At 37.7% G+C, this 21046-nt stretch overlaps 2 protein-coding genes across 2 annotated transcripts in view; both read left to right on the top strand.

The window, feature by feature from the left end:
- crata (carnitine O-acetyltransferase a) overlaps positions 1-3656 on the top strand; it is a 48816-nt gene extending 45160 nt beyond the window's left edge. Inside the window, exons 12-14 of the mRNA XM_057818863.1 lie at positions 521-583; positions 1000-1137; positions 1215-3656. Of these exons, the coding sequence (XP_057674846.1) occupies positions 521-583; positions 1000-1137; positions 1215-1430 (417 nt within the window). The 3' untranslated portion in view covers positions 1431-3656. The remainder of the gene's footprint in view (positions 1-520; positions 584-999; positions 1138-1214) is intronic.
- A 631-nt stretch (positions 3657-4287) lies between these two features.
- LOC130905446 (leukemia inhibitory factor receptor-like) overlaps positions 4288-21046 on the top strand; it is a 32828-nt gene continuing 16069 nt past the window's right edge. The window contains exons 1-6 of the mRNA XM_057818862.1: positions 4288-4465; positions 4554-4687; positions 12463-12614; positions 12714-12867; positions 18950-19240; positions 19358-19484. Of these exons, the coding sequence (XP_057674845.1) occupies positions 4618-4687; positions 12463-12614; positions 12714-12867; positions 18950-19240; positions 19358-19484 (794 nt within the window). The 5' untranslated portion in view covers positions 4288-4465; positions 4554-4617. The remainder of the gene's footprint in view (positions 4466-4553; positions 4688-12462; positions 12615-12713; positions 12868-18949; positions 19241-19357; positions 19485-21046) is intronic.

Raw genomic sequence — 21046 nt, 5'->3', positions numbered from 1 at the left:
CAGCTGCTCCTCTAAGCAGTTGTGAAAGGGATTTTTTCATATCCTTTAAAAGAAATGATGAATCCAAAATCACACGTGATACAGATTTTCTTCCCTGTTGCCCTGAGACGTCACTTTCCTTCAGGTAAACTAGGAGTAATCAGCTATCGACGTATTTCTGTTTGGAAAGCCCCTCCCAATGCCATTTGATTGACACACCATTCCTTTTGGTATAAGCAAAGGCAAAAGCAATGACAAGTAAAATAGAAGAGGCAAAGAAAAAAATAACGATTGTTTTTCCTATTGTGTTTTGACAAATAGTAAAGGTCAATGACAAAATATACTTTTGATTTCTTTCATCTTTATATGTGTTTATTTATTCATTTATTTTTAATTTTGGCAGTCCTGTGATTCCACAGTGAGGGGCTTTATGTGACCTCAATGTAGAAAAAAAAAATCAAGTAATTTTGTAATTCACTCCTATATAACAATTAATGTACTGTAGCTCATTTTAACTTTGTTTCTTTTCTCTCCCATGCAGAACACAGAGAAAGTGGACCTCATGGAAAAAGCTGTAAAAGCACACAGATCATATACAAACATGGTGTGTGATTGCAGTGACCTCTCGGTTCCTGAAGAAAAACAAAACACAACTGTGAATGTTTAACTGGAAATGTAGATGCAGCTTTTGCTTTTTGAATGCAACATTTGCACTAACTCTGGGAATAGTGCAAGATGTATACAAAATAAGTAGTAAAATCAATGTGGGGCGTCAGATATAAATCAGCTCAGAAATATTAAACTGTGGAAGATCAGTGGTATAGTAATTATTCCTTTAAATTGGCAGAAAACACTCAAATATGCATTTGTGTCATCCACCATATACCTAAAGTGTTCATTTTTATGGCGATATACTCAGTATTGAATAATAATTTCTGAGAAATTTTAAGTTTAAAATTTCTTTCTGCATTTGTGATTAATTGACATGGCCAACTAAATTAAACTGTGTACTTTTGTCAGGCAATCAGCGGGCAAGCTATTGATCGACATCTACTGGGTCTGAAGATGCAGGCTGCTAAGGAAAAGATCTCAGTTCCTGATGTTTTCAAAGATCCGTCCTATGCCAAAGCTTTACACTACCGTTTGTCTACAAGTCAGGTATATTCAGTCTTAGATGTAAGAAACTGAATTATAAAAAAGGGATCTTATGAGCAATTTATTTCTTTTTACAAAAGGTGCCATCCAAGACTGACTGCGTCATGTGTTTTGGCCCTGTCGTACCTAATGGCTATGGTGTCTGCTACAATCCTATGGATGACCACATCAACTTTGCAATTTCCTCTTTCAATGGGTGTAAAGAAACGAATGCAGCTGATTTGGCACGAGCTGTGGAGAATGCACTTCTTGACATGAGGACATTACTGGAACAAACTCCAAGGGCCAAACTGTGATACAGGCTCTGGATTTCCTGTTAAATACAGACCAGGTTAAAGTGCCTGTGACAGCGTAAAAAAATCTTAAATAGCATGATTATGTGAATTACAATCATATTTTGAGACAATTCGACTATATACAACAATTTGGCAAAGCACAGATGATGAGAAATTAGTCTTTTAATCTGTCACTATATATACTGCTCTAGCGTCCCCAGTTGGATGATGACGTCGCCAGGGTCACGATTTCATCTTATTTGGAATTCAGCCCATTGAGGGGGAAGATTTAAAATGAGGAAAATATAACATAGAGCAGCAAAATGTCTTGATTGTTTCAATCTCTACTCCAATATTTTTACAGGATATTCTTTTTATCTAAGTATTTTTCCCCAATTGCTAAATAAGTGGTATGGTCATGACAAATTACAGTCTTGTGCTAAATAGAATATGAAATATTAAAAATGCATTTATTCAGTACGACAGGGCAGAATTACTTCATAATGGTCAAAACTGCCGACTTCTTCCTCTCCCGAACGTTATTTTATGCCACCGGAGATAGTCTGGCATTTGTCATTTCCTGGCTTCGGAGACGGAGGAAAGAGCGTAGACAAAACAGGAGGTGTGACAGCTAGCCGAAATGCTAACCCGAACCGAGCAGCTTTTCCAAGTCTTATCCTCACCTTTTGAAAATGAAAAATCACACAAAACTACCCTAGCTCATATCACACACAGCAAAGGGGTTGATTGTCTTCACCGATCGGCCAGCCCCTGGTTACGGCTCGTCGTTCTGCTGCGACCATGGCATGCTGGCAGTGCTCGTCGCCAGGAGTAAATGCCAAAATTAGCCCATTTTTGGTGGACAAACCGGCCAACGTTGGAGCGGGGGGCTGCCCGTGGCCAGACCAAAGATAGTGGTCTATTGGCGGACTCACGAAGAGGACCGATGGGGTGGAAGTGACCATGATGTGTGACAAGCCGGCGGTCGTTGGCCGAGTGGCCTTCTCGGTGGACAGGGAGCATTGTCACCCACAAAATGCATCCCACCTCCTTATTAAAACGTGTGCCATGATCCCATTACTTGACATAATACAAAACACGTAGTTTACTCACTTCCTCGTCGGTCCAATGGTCCCACAGTTGTCAGACTTGTTTTAGCCATTCTCCGCGGTGAACGGAAATTTTTGAAACCCAAAAAGGCTCACACGCCTCTCCCTGGTGCAGCAACAAAAGCCTGCAGCACATTGGGCTGGCGTGATGCAAAAAATAAATGAATTAATCCGCAAAATCTGCTGAATCCGCAGTCCACCTGCATCCTATATCGCAATGGCTGTATTGTGAGATGGTGACCCGGCCGACGTCACATTCGCATTCTTTGTCAATCCAGGAAGTCATTCATTTTCATGAATAGGTAAATCGATCGCTTCCACACACATCCAAGCGGTTCATTTCATTCAGGAACATGAAATATCACGTGAAGTATGAAATAAACCTTCTTTTTGCTGTCATAGGCACTTTAAAGTGAACACTGAAATAACTTGAATGTAATTGGCCTTATTTCAAAGGTGTTTATAGTAAACATTTTATCAAGCTGTTCTTTAGCTTATCATGAACCTTGACCCATCTCTTTAAAAATCATTGATGCTGCTTGTTGTGTAGAAAATTCACTACTTGCTTCAGTATGCACCCTGTCATTTACAGATTCATTGTACAATAGTGAACAAAATAGATGAACAAAAAACATTTTTTTGTATTTTCCACTGTCTTAAAAGACTTCAAATTTCATTTATCACTTGACACTTTGGCCCATGTGGCATTGAGTTTTACTTTATAAATGATGATTTTTTTTTTTTTTTTTTTTTTTTTGGTACAAGACCGTATATACAGTAATGTGCGCTTAATAATAAAGTTTTGTGACAATGTTTCTTTGCCACATTTTGTCACACTATCAAAAGGGTTCAACTCACAGCAATTATTAATTATTTATTTGGTTTTATTTATTTTTGTCCTGATTCAAGGTCGAGATATTTTTGTTATTGTCGAGAATTAAAGAATCGAAGAACTGACCTGGTAGTCCTTGTATTAGCTGCAAAATAAAAGGAAATGGAACATCCTGTTCTTGAAAGTGAGAATGAAACAAAGAGAGGAAGGCTGCTTTATCAGGTCATGGAGAAAGTGAAATGCCAGGGGATGATTTAACGATATCCATCTATTTCCTATACTTTTTTCTTCACAATACAGTATCCAGAATGTTCAAACTATACGACAAATGCTAGGACTGCGATTCTGCGATTTTTTTTTTTTTTTTTTTTTTTAATCCTCAATAACTTTAATTTACCATATTTTTTCTCCATTCATTGCAGAATTGAAAACTTGACATGCCAGTTGTTTATTTATTTTATTATTTATTTTAATTTTTTAAAAAATGATTATAACCATAACCATTTGGTGCAATTACAACAGTTGTCAATGTTATTTTTGCGTAAGAATATCACTACGTGTAAGTAACCTGCTGATGTACCGCTTGAATTTCCAGCATTTGAAACTCTGCCAGGGCAATTTGGCTGTCATAGGAAACTTAAATGTCAGTGCCACAACATACAGGGCTTCTGTTTTTTCCGGTCTTCAGTGACCTGCTCGAAAAGGACCTTGACAATAGATCAGTAAAAAGTTAGGCATAAACCTAACAATATTACACCTTGTTATTTTTCTACTGCTGCCCTGAATTCCCCTCAATGTTCATTAAAACTCTGGAAAAAAACATTTTTTCCCCCCGCTTTCTAACTGAGACCCACCCCACGAGAGACACAATGCGTCATTTCCAAGCTTTAAAAGTTCATGCCTTTATCTGACCACTATGACTCAGGGTTACCAGAAAGTTGCCTCTGCATTTCCTGCATTCCAATCCCCATGGATTTCTCAATCATTAGAAGGTTAGCAAGCAAATGGACTCTTCTGTGTGTATCACAGGCTGTGCTTAATGCTGGTATCAAAACAAGGAGAATCTACTATAGGCTATGGATTCTTTTCTTACACTTCTGGACCTACTTTATCAGGTAAAACTTAATTTACTTTACCATTATATAATTTCTGAAGACAGACAATTTACTGAAATGTGGCCAAAATTATCTCCAAAACTACTAGTTGTAGTAGTAGTGGTAGGGGATTGACAAGTTCTCCTTGAAGGAATCTGGCCACAAGTACCATCATGATCACATGGCTGTTACTGGTCTCACTGTTCTGCAACAGCGAACAAGATGGAAATTTTAAAGACAACGGTGAGTAACCCAAGCTCATAACTTGTTGAAATTTCTAAACAGTCCTTGAAAAATGGAAGTCTCTGTTGCTATCCAGTTAATTTACAGTACAAATTTTGTGTTCTCACAAAGTATAATTAAGACTGCTACTATAAACCTACATCATTTTCTCGTGTATGAGAGATAAGCTATGCCTTTGCTGAGTTAAAAGAGCACTTTGTGGCAATCCCCAGATGGCACTCACCGGTATACTGTTCTCTTCTCCAAATCTTGTTCATTTTTACTTTAACAATGTTTAACATGGAAATATGAATATAAAACCAGCTAGAGTGTACATCTTTTTGTTGGTATTTTCTTCTAGATATGAATCTTATATATAGCAAAAATATTGGAAGAATGGTTGATATATTTTATTGTCACGTGTGTCTTAAGATGGGTGCCTTTGGAAATGCACTCAGCGCTGTGCCGCATTCAGAGCAGTGTTAGAATTTAACTGTTGTATTTTCAGAGTAAAGGTCCATATTTTGATTACGGTATTAAAAAAAACATAATAATGCTAAATAGCTTGCACACCCAGTTTCAACTTTTTGAGTTAATTTACCCTGTGAACATAACAGATGTGTAAGATGTTCCGTGGAAAGCACTTCTCAAGCTGAAAGAAAGTTGAAATCAATTTCAGTCATTGCACGTTGACACATTGGCCATAACAAAGACAACAATGTGATGTCCTGAAACTGAAATTGGCATCGTACCAAGAAATATTGTGGCTGCTGTAAAAACGGCAACAACAAAAAGCCCAAACCACTATGAGTAATATCAGTAATAATATTTTGCGGGCAGGAATGAGTGTATGTCAAAAATAGAATAATATATGATCAGTGTATGATGAGTGTATCGTGTCAAATATAGAATAATATATGATCATACACAACCTCAAGATGTAAAGAAAATCACAGTCATGTTCTTCCACATCAAACTCATCAATCCATGCCTTGCATAGGAGTGCATTATTAGTGCTTCCATATAACACATTTCGATTTTGCAGCATGCACCACACTCTTTCTACCACTCTAATGTGGTGCTTTATTGCTTGATTGCCCGAGCTGCTAGACCATGAACACTCATATCATTAAGATTTCTACACACACGGTGAGAGGAGGTTGCAAACCCTTCACTAATTGAGTCAGCACAGTACTAGAACTCTTGTAAATTGTGTGCCTCAGCACTTTGCAACCACGCACTGTAAATTAAAATGTTTTGCTAGCACATCACTGAGTGGTTCTAAATGCTTCTATCAAGTCCAGATAAACATTTGGCAACAAGATCCCTTTTACAAGGTAGTGAGCTCCACAAGCAGGGTTGCTGGAAGTCACTCACAGCAGAGGGTGCTGAGGATCTTATTTTGTTTTTTCGCATCCAAAAACAGCTGTTTTAGTCCAAATTTGTCATGCTTGTGCTTTTTCTCTATACAAGGCGTGCACAATGGCAGTACCCGTATTTTTCGGACTATAAGTCGCAGGTTTTTTCATAATTTTGTAAAGGGTGCATCTTATACTCTGAAGCGACTTATGTGTGATTATTTACGGTCGGGTCGGGCCGACTTCTCCCTCGCTAACTTTTTAAAAAACAAATATATATTCATATATTTATACTAAAACGATATATGGATGTTTAATAAAATAGATAATTTGGATAAAACACAGAAGGCGCTGTGCATGCCTGCGCACGTGAATGCAGTGGCCCCGCTCTCTTTTCAATCTTCCCCGCCCTCCGCAAGTATCCTGGTATTTCCTTTTCGATATGGAGCAGCTATAGGAGTGAAATACAAACTAAAGACATGGGAATTGAAAACCAAACAACTGCGGTAGGAGTGAGATATGGAAAGGATTGAAATTGATTGTTGAAAATGCTATACGGAAACCTGTGTTGGCTTCGCTGAATGTAAACGAATGTGGCGCTTTGGTCTAATTAGAGAAATATAATTAATAAACTTTTCCAGCGTTATTTCGTTGTGTAAATGCATTTATAATGATCATATAAAAAATGTAAACTATTTAAACATTGAGAAAACTTGCGTTTTTTTTCTGCCAACTCGAGGAGATTGAAATAAATGTCAAATTCACTATCCACCTGTTAGAACAGACACGCAAATATAAAAGATATAAATGTTTATTGAATACCCATCTTACAGTCTTGTTTAACTGGGAGAATTCGTTACAAAAGACAGGCTTTAATTTGTTATCGTTACGCATATATGCACCGGCATCGTCACAAACGTCATCACACGAAACGCAACCACGCATCGCATTTTCTCCTTCTCCAGAGTCCTCACAAATAAAACATAAAATTTCAGTTTTTTTCGGGCTCGTGCCTACAGATAAAACATAAAATGTCGGGGGTTTTTTCGGACTCAGGCAAGCAAATAAAGTTAATTGATCGGGCTCAGGCTGCGTCGGGCTTTAACACCCGCGGGCCGGTCGGGTCGGGCTGGATTTTTTAGGCCCGATCTAACGTCTACCGTCATGTAATGTTAGTATACCGTACACCTATTCAGCCTTATGTCAGCCTCTATTGTATTTTAAATTGCCTTTCAAGATGACATGTCTGTTCTTGGTGCTGGATTCTATCAAATAAATTGATTGACCAAAAAATGCAACTTATACTACGGTGCGACTTATAATATATATTTTTTTCAATTTCATTGCGCATTTTTTGGCTGGTGCGACTTATGGTCAGGTGCGACTTATAGTCCGAAAAATACGGTACTCTCGCATGCTGAATAGTTTACGTACTACTACTAGGCTACTACAAAGACAGGGTCCTATTTCACCGACAGTGTGTGTGGGAGTTTTTGTATTGAAAATAAACGCGCTCGTGTTTTATAATGCAAATCCCCGCAGCTAGACGAGGCAATGACCCATAAGCGGATTTTAAGGGGAGACCAAGCCCCCCCCGGTGGCCGAAAAGTGTCATTACATGTAATTGACTTTCATATATTTTATATATATACAGTATATATAAAAGTTGTAAAGCAATAAAACTGCAACAAAAATGAATGAAATGAACAAAAAAAACATTTTTATAATGGGTCGTAGTTTTTTTTTGAGCACGTTAGTCATTTTTTTGCATATAATTAAAAATATATATATATAAAATTATATATATATATATATATATATATATATATATATATATATATATATATATTTATGAAATTTTGGTAACACTTTATAATAACTATCCGTTCTACTAGTTAATAGATCATTAGTAAACTGTTGATAAATGATTTATTGTTTATTTGTGAAGTATTTGTTAACAGTTTGTTAAGCATTTACAGGGTGTGCTTAACCTGAAACACAGTTTGTGTAGAAACGTTTCAAGTTTTTGTGTGTAACGTTTGGCATTTCTATCTGTTCAGGTTAAGAAATGCCGTTCACTTCAAAAGAAAAGGCATTTTGATAAGGCATTTTGCAGGCAGCGTTCATGTTCCACATTTATGAAAATCTGCCATAGAACCAACAAATATTTTTACTTATCTTTTTATATTTAACCAATCAAACTTATGACCTTCAACATAAATTGTATATAGTTTTATTAAGATCCATCAACTAGCATGGGCATTTAGAATGGGGTCAACCATATTGGAACATCCTGTAAATGCTTAACAAACTGTTCACAAATACTTCACAAATCAACAATAAATCATTTATCAACAGTTTACTAATGATCTATTAACTAGTAAAACGAATAGTTATTATAAAGTGTTACCAAATTTTTTTTATTTTTTTTTTTTGATTGAAGCAACTTTTTGGGGGATTGAATGATTTTAGACACAAATGTCATAATCATTATCTGGCCCAAACACAAAAAGGATTGCTACAATCAAAGAAAAGTTTTTCAGTGAAAAATTAAGTGTTCAAATGCAAATATTTCAATCTCAAATATTTTTTCTCATACAAAAACTTTTTTCTATTTTTGAAATGTTTTCTCTTTTTGATTGAAGTGATTTTTCTTTTTGAAAATCTATATTTTTTGAAGCAACTTAGTTTTGATTGAATAATAATGAGAAAAATGTCCTAGCCAAAATGTGACCCAAACACAAATCAACATTACTTCAATCAAAAAGTTGCTTCAATCAAAAAAACACTTGACTTCAATTAAAAAAAAAAAAAATAAATAAATAAATAAAAACTAATCAAAGAAAAATACCTTTTATGTGCATTTTTTTTGTTGTTTTTTGAGTTTCAAATTTATTTTTGCATTCAAAAAAAATTTTTTTTTGATTGAAGTGACTTTTTTTAGTTGAAAATATACTGTATATTTTGATTGAAGCATTTTTTCTTTTTCTTTTTTTTAGGCAACTCTTTTTTGATTGAATAATAAAGACACAAATCTACCTCCATATGGCTGCGGCCAGGGGATACAATTTTTGACTGGGGTAACTACATTGGCACGACACCGGCGGGCGTACCAAATTCAATGGATGACAATCTTGGCGAAAAGTATTGCCTCAGCAGCCTAATTTAGAATTCCCCTCAAGAATGATGGGAAACAAAAAATGCTCATTGTCAACTTATTATTATAAATATTCTTGTAAGTTAATTTTTTTGCTGATTCTGCGTTTTGGGGTCATCAACATGTTGTGCCCCCCCTGCCCCAAAAGTCAAACTCCGCCTATGGCAATGACACACAAACACTTTTGAAAACTAAAACTTCCAATACAAACACTTTTGAAAACTAAAACTTCCAATAAACCTCGGTTTAACACCAACTGTTCACAACTAGGCATGTGCTGGCATGAGATTTTGACGGTCTGATAACCTTAAGCAAAAATACTGTGGTTTCATGGTATCATGGTATTGCAATTATAACTCTTTAATGTGTTATTTTGAGATGTATTTGTTTACAAAAACAAAAACTTTTTTTTCCATTGAACGGGATTTTTTAATTTTTCACAACATATTTGCAAATTGGAACATCAAAATGAATATAATGTTAAAATAAATGAATAACAAAAAATAACAAATAATTTAAATGATAGACTTATAGTGTAAACCCACAGTCACAGCTCAAGTTGCTCAACTTCAGAACAAGAACCCCTTGGTAATATAGAACTGGACTTAATATATGATCAAATTGGTTTTATGTAAAACACATACCACTACTACTATTAATACTAATCAGTAGAACATTAATTGAGGTAAGAGTAAGAGACAGTGTGTAGGCTAATGAAAGAGAGGAAACTACCGTAATTTTCGCACTATAGGGCGCACCTGACTTTAAGGCGCCACCCCCCAAATTTGACACGAAAACAGCATTTGTTCATTGATAAGCCGAACTGGACTATAAGCCGCAGCTGTCCTCACTGTAGTATGGGATATTTACACCAAAAGATATCAACCAGTAACACTTTTTTTGACAGTGGCATCATAAGACTGTCATAACACCAAATGAACCGCCATAAAGCTTTGAATTGGCTGCAAAGCTTCATTGCCTTAAGAAGCTTCATTTGGCCACCATGGTTTTCTTAGCGGAGACAGTCAACCTCTGCTGTCACCTGCTGTCGATGCTGTTGTCATCCAACATGCGTCCTAGCATGCATTGCAGTGCTACAGATGTAAATAACAAATCAAAAGTCATGATCTGCGCTAATTGTTTCTTCAGTTACTGTTGTTGTTTCATTAATTGCTAGTCATGGAATTTGGTAACACTTTATTTGACAGTGGTGCCATCAGACTGTCATAAGACCATTATAATTATGACATGAAACTGCCATGAGCATTAATATGTCATATGGCAAATTACCTCCCTTTTGAATGGATGTAAAAGATCAGCGCTGGACATAAATGGAGTTACTGACATAGTTTGCTGAATGACACTTAATGTCATCAGTCATAAGCATTCATTAATGCCTATGATAATGTCATGTCATAATTATGGCAGTCTTATGACATGGCTGTAAAATAAAGTGTTACGTATTAACCCAAAGAAATCCACAAATAAGACGCACTGGACTACAAGCCGCAGGGTTCAAAGTGAAGGAAAAAAGTAGCGGCTCATAGTCCGGAAATTACAGTAGTTACCAGTCTTGGCGTGCTAACTAGCTACGTTATCTGCCTCTTTAACAAGCTTATGTCATAGTATTTGTTTTACCATCGCTAGACACACTAAACATGCTGGAGTTAACTCTCGTAGCTTGTGACAGTGTTTACTTACCTTAAATTTTGTGTAACGTAACGGATGATGGTCACGTAAATGTGAAATCATGTCGGAGGTGTTGCTTCCCCTGGCAACACCCCTCCGCAAGCATGTCGGCTGTCCTTCCTCATCCAAGCTGTGGCCGTCTGTTTCTTTTCTGTAGCCCAAGTACTCCCTTTCTAGCGACTTTGTTTTTTTTGAGGGGGGAAAAAGCTCAGGTGTAGTGTCACCGACAGACACAGGGACAGTGCAACAACCGGAGGGGTGAGTGCTGCCACTCCAAGCAATGGATTTCTCACTGCTTTTTTTGGACATTAAAAAATAGCTTCTACCTTACTACGTTATGAAGAAAATCTGAGTGGTTTTGAAATGTGACATTTTCATACCACGGTAAACCTTGAAATCGGTAACTGGCACATGCCTATTCACAACGCTCAAATAAATTGCACACGAGTATCCAACAGCGCTCTGCACGTCGGCAGCTCAACAGCAACAACAAACAATTATAAGGCTACAATGCAAGCTATTTGAAGTTCTCAAAGGTTTAAAACTTTTCCTTGCTTTGCACTATTATAAACTATCATAATCATCTTCATTTTCAAGCTCGAATTGAATTTTAGAAAATTTCACTGTTTTAGTCAAGAAAAAATAGCTAATTCGTTTTTGCGTCATGTTAATGCCTCCTCTGTCAACAGTTAATTTTTTTCGTTCCAATAGCGCCTTACCCAATATGGTGTAATAGCAAGCAAGGTGTCAGGTAGTGACCATGTGATGAATAAAAAAACTAAACTTTTTCAACATTTAGATTTAATATCCAAAGTTAAATACTCTATTGTTTTATTGATTTATTTAAAAAAAAATAAAAAATAAAAACAAAAGGGGGGAGGGGTCCTGCAGCACGCTCAGTACCCCACTTCCCGCGCAACTGTCCACAAGTCCTTTAAAAAGACCCATTTTGTCCGAAATGTTTAAAGTAGACTGTACGACCAAACAAGACAGCTGACACTCTAAACTTTTTCTGCTTCATATCGGTTAGTAATACTAAAAGAAGCCAGAATATAATTAATTAATTCATTCTATGCATTATTTTCCATTACTGACTGTTCCATTTCACTAGCATTGGGTGCTGTTGCCTTTAATATTTCTGTGACAGGGGTTAATGCTTTTTGATACCATACCGAAAACGTCTCACAATAGTTGGCAGTAATTTTGTCTAATTCCCCCAAACAGAACTGGTGCACATGAGCCAGGTTGGGGGGCCTGCCTTGCTTGCACATACCTTTTCAGGTTTGGTCATACATTTTTAATGTTATGTGTTAACACAGCCGCCTCACAGTTCAAAGGTTCGACCTGGGATCCAACCCTATGTGTGGAATTTGCATGTTTTCTCCATGTATTGTACACCTTTTCCTACCACATCATAAAAAAAAAAAAAAAATCAAATATAGTTTGATTGATCACTCGCGATTGTCCGTTGGTGTGACTGTGGCTCTGAATTGGCTTTTGACCAGTTCTGGGTGTCAACTGCCTCCATCCCTTAGCTACCATATGCTTTGGCGCCATTCTTCTTCATTTTAGATTATTTTATTTTCCATCAGGTGTTTATCGCTGTGGACCACAGAATATGACACTTTCCACTTCAGACAACATAATCCTGTTAACATGGCAAGATGACCCATTATGCATGTCAGTACGTGAAAAACTGATTTATGAGCTGGAGGTGCTCATAGCAGATGAACTAGTACATTATGTAAGTTTTGGCTTGCTGGTTTTTACCGTATTGATTTATAAAGTACTCAAACGCATTACTTGTTTTCGTGTCCCGGCATGTTTGTTTTTCAATGTCTAGGAGGAAGTCACTGTTGAACCAGAACAGATAAGAGCTACTCACTCATGGAATTGGTCATCCCATTTAGCATTGGAGTGTGCTTCTCACAAACTAAAACTCAGATCGCGATCTGGAAACCATACAAGCCAGTGGGAACAGGAGCAGACTATTCCCGGTTAGTAAAACGTCTACTTAGTGTTCATGAGTAGGGGTGTGAAACTATATCAAAAAGGTGACTTATCGTGATACTTTGTAGCCCAAAAGGTTATCGTTATGCTCCTAACAAGAATCATATTGTTTTAAAAAGGCTTCACTGTTTGAAAAAAAAAAAGGAACCAACAAGTTGCTAACAAAATCTTCCATTGGAATACTGTCTACGTTAGCTCACTCACTGGCCTGCCATTGACGGCGCGAGACATCCAATTAATTTTGACTAGAATAGACTTCTACACTGTAAATGCTAATACAAAACTTAATTAAATATGATAAGTGAACCAAAACCAAATTTTTATCAACCTGTTGTGAAAACTAATTTGTAATCGGTATGTAGTCATTTGAGGATGGAAAACATGTCTAACTTGATTTATGCCAGTTAAGTCAAATTTCAAAAAACTATTTTTTTGTACCCAGTGTTCTTTGGGCGTTCTTTCAGACATGCCTCGTCTATTTCGCGCTTTTCTCACACCAACACATTCCCACACCTGTACACGGTGAACCGCACCGTCAACCAGAGCTCTCTTCATCACATTCACTTACTTTAGTTACTCATAGACTTCAAAACGGGACACATTTCCCAGACCTGCGCCATGCCTTCAAGTAGAGGGCCGTCCCACACTGCGCTTTAGTGGGTCGCAGTTATTCTCTAACACATGCAGCAATCCAACGCCGGACTTAGGTTGAAAAAGTACGAAAGCTGTACTGCATACAAACAGGGAGAATCGTCTCAGGTGAGATTTGTTCAAGGATTCAAGGTAATTATTATATTCATCGTACCATGCATGCATTTTGAAACATTGTGAAAAAAATTAATGGGAGAAATGAATCGCTACAGCATTGCCGTCATAATTGCAATATTTAAGTAAAAAGTAAAAAAACGCCCTTTTTTTTTTTTTTTGCTTTCAACCAAGAATCGAGACTGCTTTACGTTCATATCTATAAAGAATTCAGGGATTAAACATTTTTCAACATAAAAAGCTCTTTGTCTGTGTTCCATTCAGTCAGCTTTGACGGAGATAAGCCCCCTAGCAACCGGCCCAGCGTCCTGTCAATATATTATGAAGTCTATGACTTACTTTACATCGACTTGGTAGGAAAATATTTTACTCTTTAATAAACTGTCAAGTTGTCTAGAAATGTGTAAATTATTGTAGCGACTGTTAGTTATCTGTTTCGCCACAATGGATGATGGGCAGTTGTTGCAGCCACGACTGACAGTAGTCATCTCTATTGTTATGTCATGTGTTCTGTTCAATAAGGTGTGCTGTTTTTTGTGGTTGTGCGGTGTATGGGGCACAAGAACAGCAGTGGCCTATACTACGAAGCCAGTTTTCTGGTTTAGCAGGGTAACTTCGAGAGTAACTTCATCACGTGCGACCTAAGTTCGCAGCTAAGCGAGACTACGAAAGGTGGATATGTTGGAACCGAGAAGTGTTGCCATGGCAACACACGCCACACGCCAAACCTGGTCGTCTCAGAGTTAGATCTTGCTTAACCCCAGAATTCTAATTAACCACGCAATAATTAAACAGCACTCCTCCGCGGACATGTCCTCCTGACAATGACAGCGTACCTGGACGACCCATACGACATTGGCGCGCGGATTGTGAGGGGCTCTCTTAGGAGTGCACTGGTTTTTGGAGACCGCCAGAATCTGCTGGGGTACCCGGAAGATGTTCTCCATGAAAGATGTAGATTTTCAGCTGAGGGAATTCTTTACCTGTGCCAACTGATCGAGGCGGACGTCACTATAATGTAACCCGCCGAAGTCAGGCCCTCACAAACGGGCAGATTGTGTGCCTCTCCGTGCGCTCTTTCGCCAGGGACAATATATGCATTCCAATGGTGATGCTGAATATCTGCGTAAGAACACTGTATGCCGTGCGATTCGAAGTGGGGTATGGAAACGCTTCGAATTGATCGTTGAAATTGCTGAATGTAAACGAATGCGGAGCTTTGCTCTCATATACAAGAAATATATTTAACGGACTTTTCCAGCGTTATTTCGTTGTGTAAATGAGTTAATAATAATCATAGAAATATGTAGACTGTTTAAACATTGAGAAAACTTGGGTTTTTTTCTGCCAACTCGAAGAGATTAAATTAAATGTCAAATTCACTGATAGGACAGACGCACAAATATAAAAGATATAAATGTTTATTGAATACTCATCTTACAGTCTTGTTTAACTATGAAAATTCGTTACAAAAGACGGGCTTTAATTCACGCAACAACGCATGGCATCCCCGCATTTCCTTCTTCTCCTGAGTCCTCACAAAGATAACATAAAATTTTGGAGGGGGGGTGGGTTTGGTCGGGCTCGGGCCTGCAAATCAAGTTAATTGATCGGGCTCGGGTCGGGTCGGGCTTGATTTTTTAGGCCCAAACTAAGGAAAAAAAAAAAAGGACATACGTATTCATACAGTCAATGGGACTAAACATACAATTATCCTGCTTCATGTGGTGATGCGCGATAAATTATTTCTTACTGTTAACGTACCAAATCTTATTTTATTGTCCTGACAGCAGGCTTTATTTCTTTGCATGGACATAAGTAAACTGGCATATTGACGCATTCACAAATCACACGATCTGTAAATTCGCTGTCAACAGACCCGTCGCGCTCTACTTGCTGAAACGGTGTTCGATTTCACGGTGAGGGTGGATTTTAATTCCTCATAACTCCGCATGATCATCGCGCATTCCTCCTCCGTGAAGTAAGGTGCCCGTGCCATCGTCACAAGTAGTGTTTGACTCTGGTCTCCGCCCCCTTTTATGTGAACGCGCAGTAACTCTGACTGGGTTGACACAGGTTAGACTAATCAACCTCATAATCAGCGTCGTAGCACCGACTGACCACAAACTAGACAACCAGGTTTTGTCAACTCTGGTTACCCGCTGGTAAACTGGATTACTTCTGGGGAGGTTGAACTCAGTTCGTAGTATAGGCCACAGGTGTTGATAAAAAAAAGTCAGTCTCGGTCATTCTTCTCCATGTCGCTCGCCATAATATTTACTTACCACCTCGATGTCAAGTAGATAAGATAGTTGTTGTTCATAGTGTTGAAGAGAACTCTGGCTATATTACTGATTGTTCATTTCACACCAAGCATCAACAAAACATTAAGCAGTGTGTCAAGAGCCAGTGTCTCTTGTGTCTTAAACAGTGGTGCCTCCAGAAATTGTTCATAGGGGTGGCCAGACAGGGCCACTTAAAATCTTGGGGTGGCACACCAAAACCAAAAGCCATAATTTCAGATTTTTATTATGTTGTTGCAGTAAAAGGCCAGAAGAAAACTATCAGAAAGACAAAGACACACACTGATATACTTTGGTGTATTGTGCTATATTTAATGTTCTTAATGATTTAATGTGCATAGCCCATAACAGTCCAGTCAACATTTTCAGTTCCGCAGATAGTACAATCTGACATTATACTGCAGCGGCGCTGGAAGTCACTCATAGCTTTTTTAGTTTTTGCCATCCAAGAAGAGCCGTTTTGGTCCAAGTTTGTCATGATTGCTCATTTTCTCCATACATGCTGGATAGTTTACGTACTACCACTAGGATACTACAAAGCCAGCGTTCTATTACAGTGGGTGTTGGAGTTTTTGTATTGGAAATAAAAGCGCCCGTGTACTATAATGCAATTCCCTCCAGCTAGACGGCAATGACACATGAACACATTTGAAAATTAAAAGGTAAAATAAGCCGCGGTTTAACACCAGGGGGTGCTGCAGTACCCTCAACACCCCACTTCTCGCGCCACTGTTGTACTGGCTACTGGGGTGGCCAGTATGGTGGCCAAAAAATTCATAGGGGGACCCCGTGGCCACCCCCTGGTGGCGCCATTGGTCTTAAATGCATTTTAAAATAAAGTTTCATTCCACTGAGGTAATCCATTGAGTGTTGTCCCTTCATTTATTTGGGGGTAGGGTCAGTACTGTTTGAAAATGTGTGATTGATTAAATTAGCATGTGCTGTTTATATATTGTAGAATTATTTGATGTAAAAAAAAATATGAAGTTCACCCCGCATATGATGAATGAGCAGCACTAAAGCTACCTAAGGTATCACTTCAGGACTGAAAATTTAAAATAAGTTACTGTAATCTAATTCATTCAAATTAATTGAGTACTGCAAACTCTAATTTTACAATTTACTCTAATCCAATTATTAAGGTTAATTTGAGTTCTTAAAACTTGAAAAAAATAAGTAAATTGCATCTAAATATTGTAAATAAAATATATAACATTTTCTAAGGCAGCAAGTTTGCAAATCTTTTTTTTTTTTTTTTTTCCAAAGAAAAGTCAATCATATTTTGCAGTGTAGCACCATCAATGGCACTGAAACCAAAGCATTCACAGGTTACTTCCTGTTTATTTTTAGTAACTTTGGGGACATTCATGAGTCACTTCCTTTTCAGTCACCATAATTCAACAGGAGGTCACCTATAAATTCCCCCAAATCAACAGGAAATGATCTGTAAAAGCCCTAAAGGGAAAAGCATTTAGTTTGAAATGCCCCAAAATGAACTCACTGCATGTCATTGGCTGCCACTGACGGCCAATGACAGCGAATGAACATTCGCTGCCACTAGGGATGGGAATTGATCTGACTTTTATGATTCCTATTCCATTATCGATATTGCTTATTGATTCAATTCTTTATCGATTCTCTTATCGATTCTAATTTGGGGAAAAAGAAGATCAAACATTTTGATTGGCATCTAGTTTGTTTAATCAGAAGTCACAACCTTACAAACTCACAACGAGGTCAGAAGAGCCCCAAAGCCTCGATGTTAACTGTGGCAAATAGACAAGAATGTGTAACATTTTACTGAAACATTTTTCTAATAGAAATAAAAAATCCTTTTTAAAAGGACATATGAGCTGATAGGACTCAAAAATAATAATAATAAAAAAAAGATAAATACTGTCAAATAGAACAGAACAATGTGCAGTACAAATGTGCAAAATAATTCTTTTGGGGAAAAATAAGCATGTGTGCTTTTTCAGGTAGGATACGTGATCTCTCTGGACTTATGGTGTCTCCAGCAGTGGAGAACGCCCTCTCAGATGGGGTGGAGAAAGACATAGTTGGGGTACTCCATGGAAAGGCCTTTTGATATAGAATAGACAGTATGTGGTTTGGAACCAATGGGACCATCTTATCTAGAGTTACGGGCGAAAATATGCTGATTGGCTGTAGTCGTCAGGTGCATTTTGGGAAGTAATTTGCAACATCCACTTCCGTTAGTCGTAGCAACACAAAAATACCACCATCGGATGCGGAGGAATATACTTTTGTGTGAAATCAGTAATCAGATTGGCCCTACGACCCACCAACTACTGATTGAAATGAGTAGTAAAATTGCTAATAAAATCGTTTTGGATTATTTTAGATGCATGTATGTTTTTCTTATAGAGTATTCGACGAGGAATACGATAGAACTATTAATAGACTTTTTTGGAAAAATCACCATTTCTTTAAGTAGTCTCATGAATAATGACCCTGCTTGTGAAAATCAATGCAAAATCCCCAACGACGTCTCTACAGATTACATTTGGTGTAAAGTCCCTCTCTGAATAATCAAGTAGTTTTACTTGCTAATTCGAGCGTGAGTAATATGTGTAAATCACGTGATATAATTCGTGTGGGTTGGAACCTATAAGAATTGTTAGATAAACTGCCAAACGATTCCATGGAATTGAAACGCACGGAACCGATTCTTTATAGGAATCGATTCTCGATTCCCATCCCTAGCTGCCACCCTCCCACCTCAAACGGATTGGATGTCTACTACTGATAAACTCATTCCAATTCACAGCAGAAGGATAAAATTAGCTTGTTTTTCTGTTTATTAGTTGTAGAGTGAGATCATCCTTGTCGTGAGCTTTGTATCGCAAATCTTATCGTATCGCGAACTAGGTTCCCACCCCTATTCATGATTCACAATATGTTTTCCACACATTTGTTGTCATCAAGTGTGTCAGTTCAAACATTGTTTTATTAATAATGTTCTTGTTTCACACAAAAGCCGGCAGAAATCCATCCAAAAGGCCAGAGGTTTATCCACGAGATAAGGTTTTTCAAGTTGGCAGTAAAGCGACCTTCTGCTGTGTTTTACCAATGGGTCAAGCTTTTAAAAACCTCTATATAAGTGGACACGACAGCAAAAACTGGGAGTTTAGCAACATCAGCACTCAAGTGCATACCCTGACTGTGGATTTGAACCGGGCATCAAAGACCAGTTGCACTAACATCATTTGTGAAGCAGTGAATGACAAAAAGAAAGTTGTTGACAATGGGGCTTGTGCTTACATTGGATGTAAGTATAAAACAATATAGGCTATTGTTCTCAGTTAAAATGAGGATATGAATAAATGAATTCTCTCATCAAATTTGAAAATAAATATGTATTTCAAATATTTTAATGGTTGACCAGATCCACCTGATGATCGGGATCTTACCTGCGAAACTCGAGATTTCCAATCGGTGGACTGTATTTGGAAGGTGGGACAAGACACACACCTCGGTCTCAAGAGTCCAACAACCTATGAATTTCTCGGAAGGTATTGCACATGTTAACGAGGAGGCATTGATGGTAGTAGTAGCACTTAAAAGTAGAGTGTGTCCCGGTAGTAGTATTTAAAATGGGACAAAAATCAAATGCTCAAATAAAATATACGTAGATACATGTACAGTACCATTTATTTTTACTCCGTTGCTTCACACAGCTGTCAGACTTTTGAAATCTTGATTCCCCAGAAGGACTCAGATTATGCTGACTGGCATGTGTCATCCTCAACAGTTCCTCATTTCTAAGTTTCTACCAGAACACTTTAGACGTTGTGAAGGAACATTTGAAAAAATGTGAAAGTAGTGCTACTGGTGAAATGGTGAAAGTCTAACAAAATACATTTTCTGCTTTTCAGGTTCTATGGTATGCCTTAATGAATATTTAATACAGTTACTTACACTGCAGTATGTGCAATCCTTAAGTGATAAGAAGATAAATGATTTTCAATCAGATTAATATGTATACAGGTAGTCCTGGGGTTATGACGAGAAATGTGCTGGTATGATATTCTGACGGTATGATAACCTTAGCCAAAATACCACGGTTTCACGATATGCAATTACGGCTCTAAAATGTGTTACTTTGAGATATCTGGGTTCGTTGAACAGGATGTTTATTTTTCAAAATATATTAGTCTGTAGCCTGTAACTTTTCTGCAGTCGGAGTATTCCCATACCAGCGATCTTTTTTTATTTCGATAGGGGAAAAAGTTCAGGAGTTTCACCTCCTCCAGCCATCGTGTAGCACAGCTTACTCACTGACACTGAGCAACAACCAACTAGCTAATACCTTAGGGACGTTATGACGAAAGATTTTTGCGGTTTTGAAACCTTGACGTTTTCATACCACAGTATACCTTGAAACCAGTGATCGGCACATGTCTAATTATGACGTACTCGACTTACGTGATTTCGACTTTATGACGGAATCGGAATTAAAGTTTAAGTACCCCTAAATTTAAAAATAACAATCCAAAAAGTCCCAGTGTATTGCAGTTTGTTTATAGATGAAGGATACACTGGCCTCTGGTGGCAGCGTTGGGTCGTGCTGGAATGTCGCCTTGTATGACTGAGGCGCAGACTAGTCTGACATGGATAAAGGACAGCTGCGCTCTGGTTTGGCCAACATAAGGCTATAAGTTGTTTCAGTTAATAAATGTTTGTGTATGCATTTGTAATTAAGTTTAGAGCTACAGTTTGTGGAGTTATGCATGAGCGATTTGCTGTGAGAATTGTAAATACGTTAGCATTCGTAGCATTTAAGCTAGCGGACTTTTGTTATTTGTAATTAGGCTAATTTAATCTTCTAAATTTACATATTGATCAGACTAGATGGATGTTTAAACACCAATTGCTTTTTATAAAGTGTTTTATTATTAAAATGCGCATCGTTCTGAACATAATTGTGCATACAGTGTATGTGTGTTACAGCTTTACTAATAGAAGCAGTCGGACATCCGGGCATTAATAACGTCACCAGCCACAACAAAGCGTCGCTATATTGAAAACGGGGCTAAAGACGAGTCACAAGCAGTTGCTCTGTCATGCATTGTCA

This window comes from Corythoichthys intestinalis, chromosome 17, assembly GCF_030265065.1.
Source record: "Corythoichthys intestinalis isolate RoL2023-P3 chromosome 17, ASM3026506v1, whole genome shotgun sequence".
Classification (NCBI taxonomy): Eukaryota; Metazoa; Chordata; class Actinopteri; order Syngnathiformes; family Syngnathidae; genus Corythoichthys; species Corythoichthys intestinalis.
The sequence above is the reverse complement of the archived record's forward strand: the minus strand, read 5'-3'. Positions and strand labels throughout refer to the sequence as shown.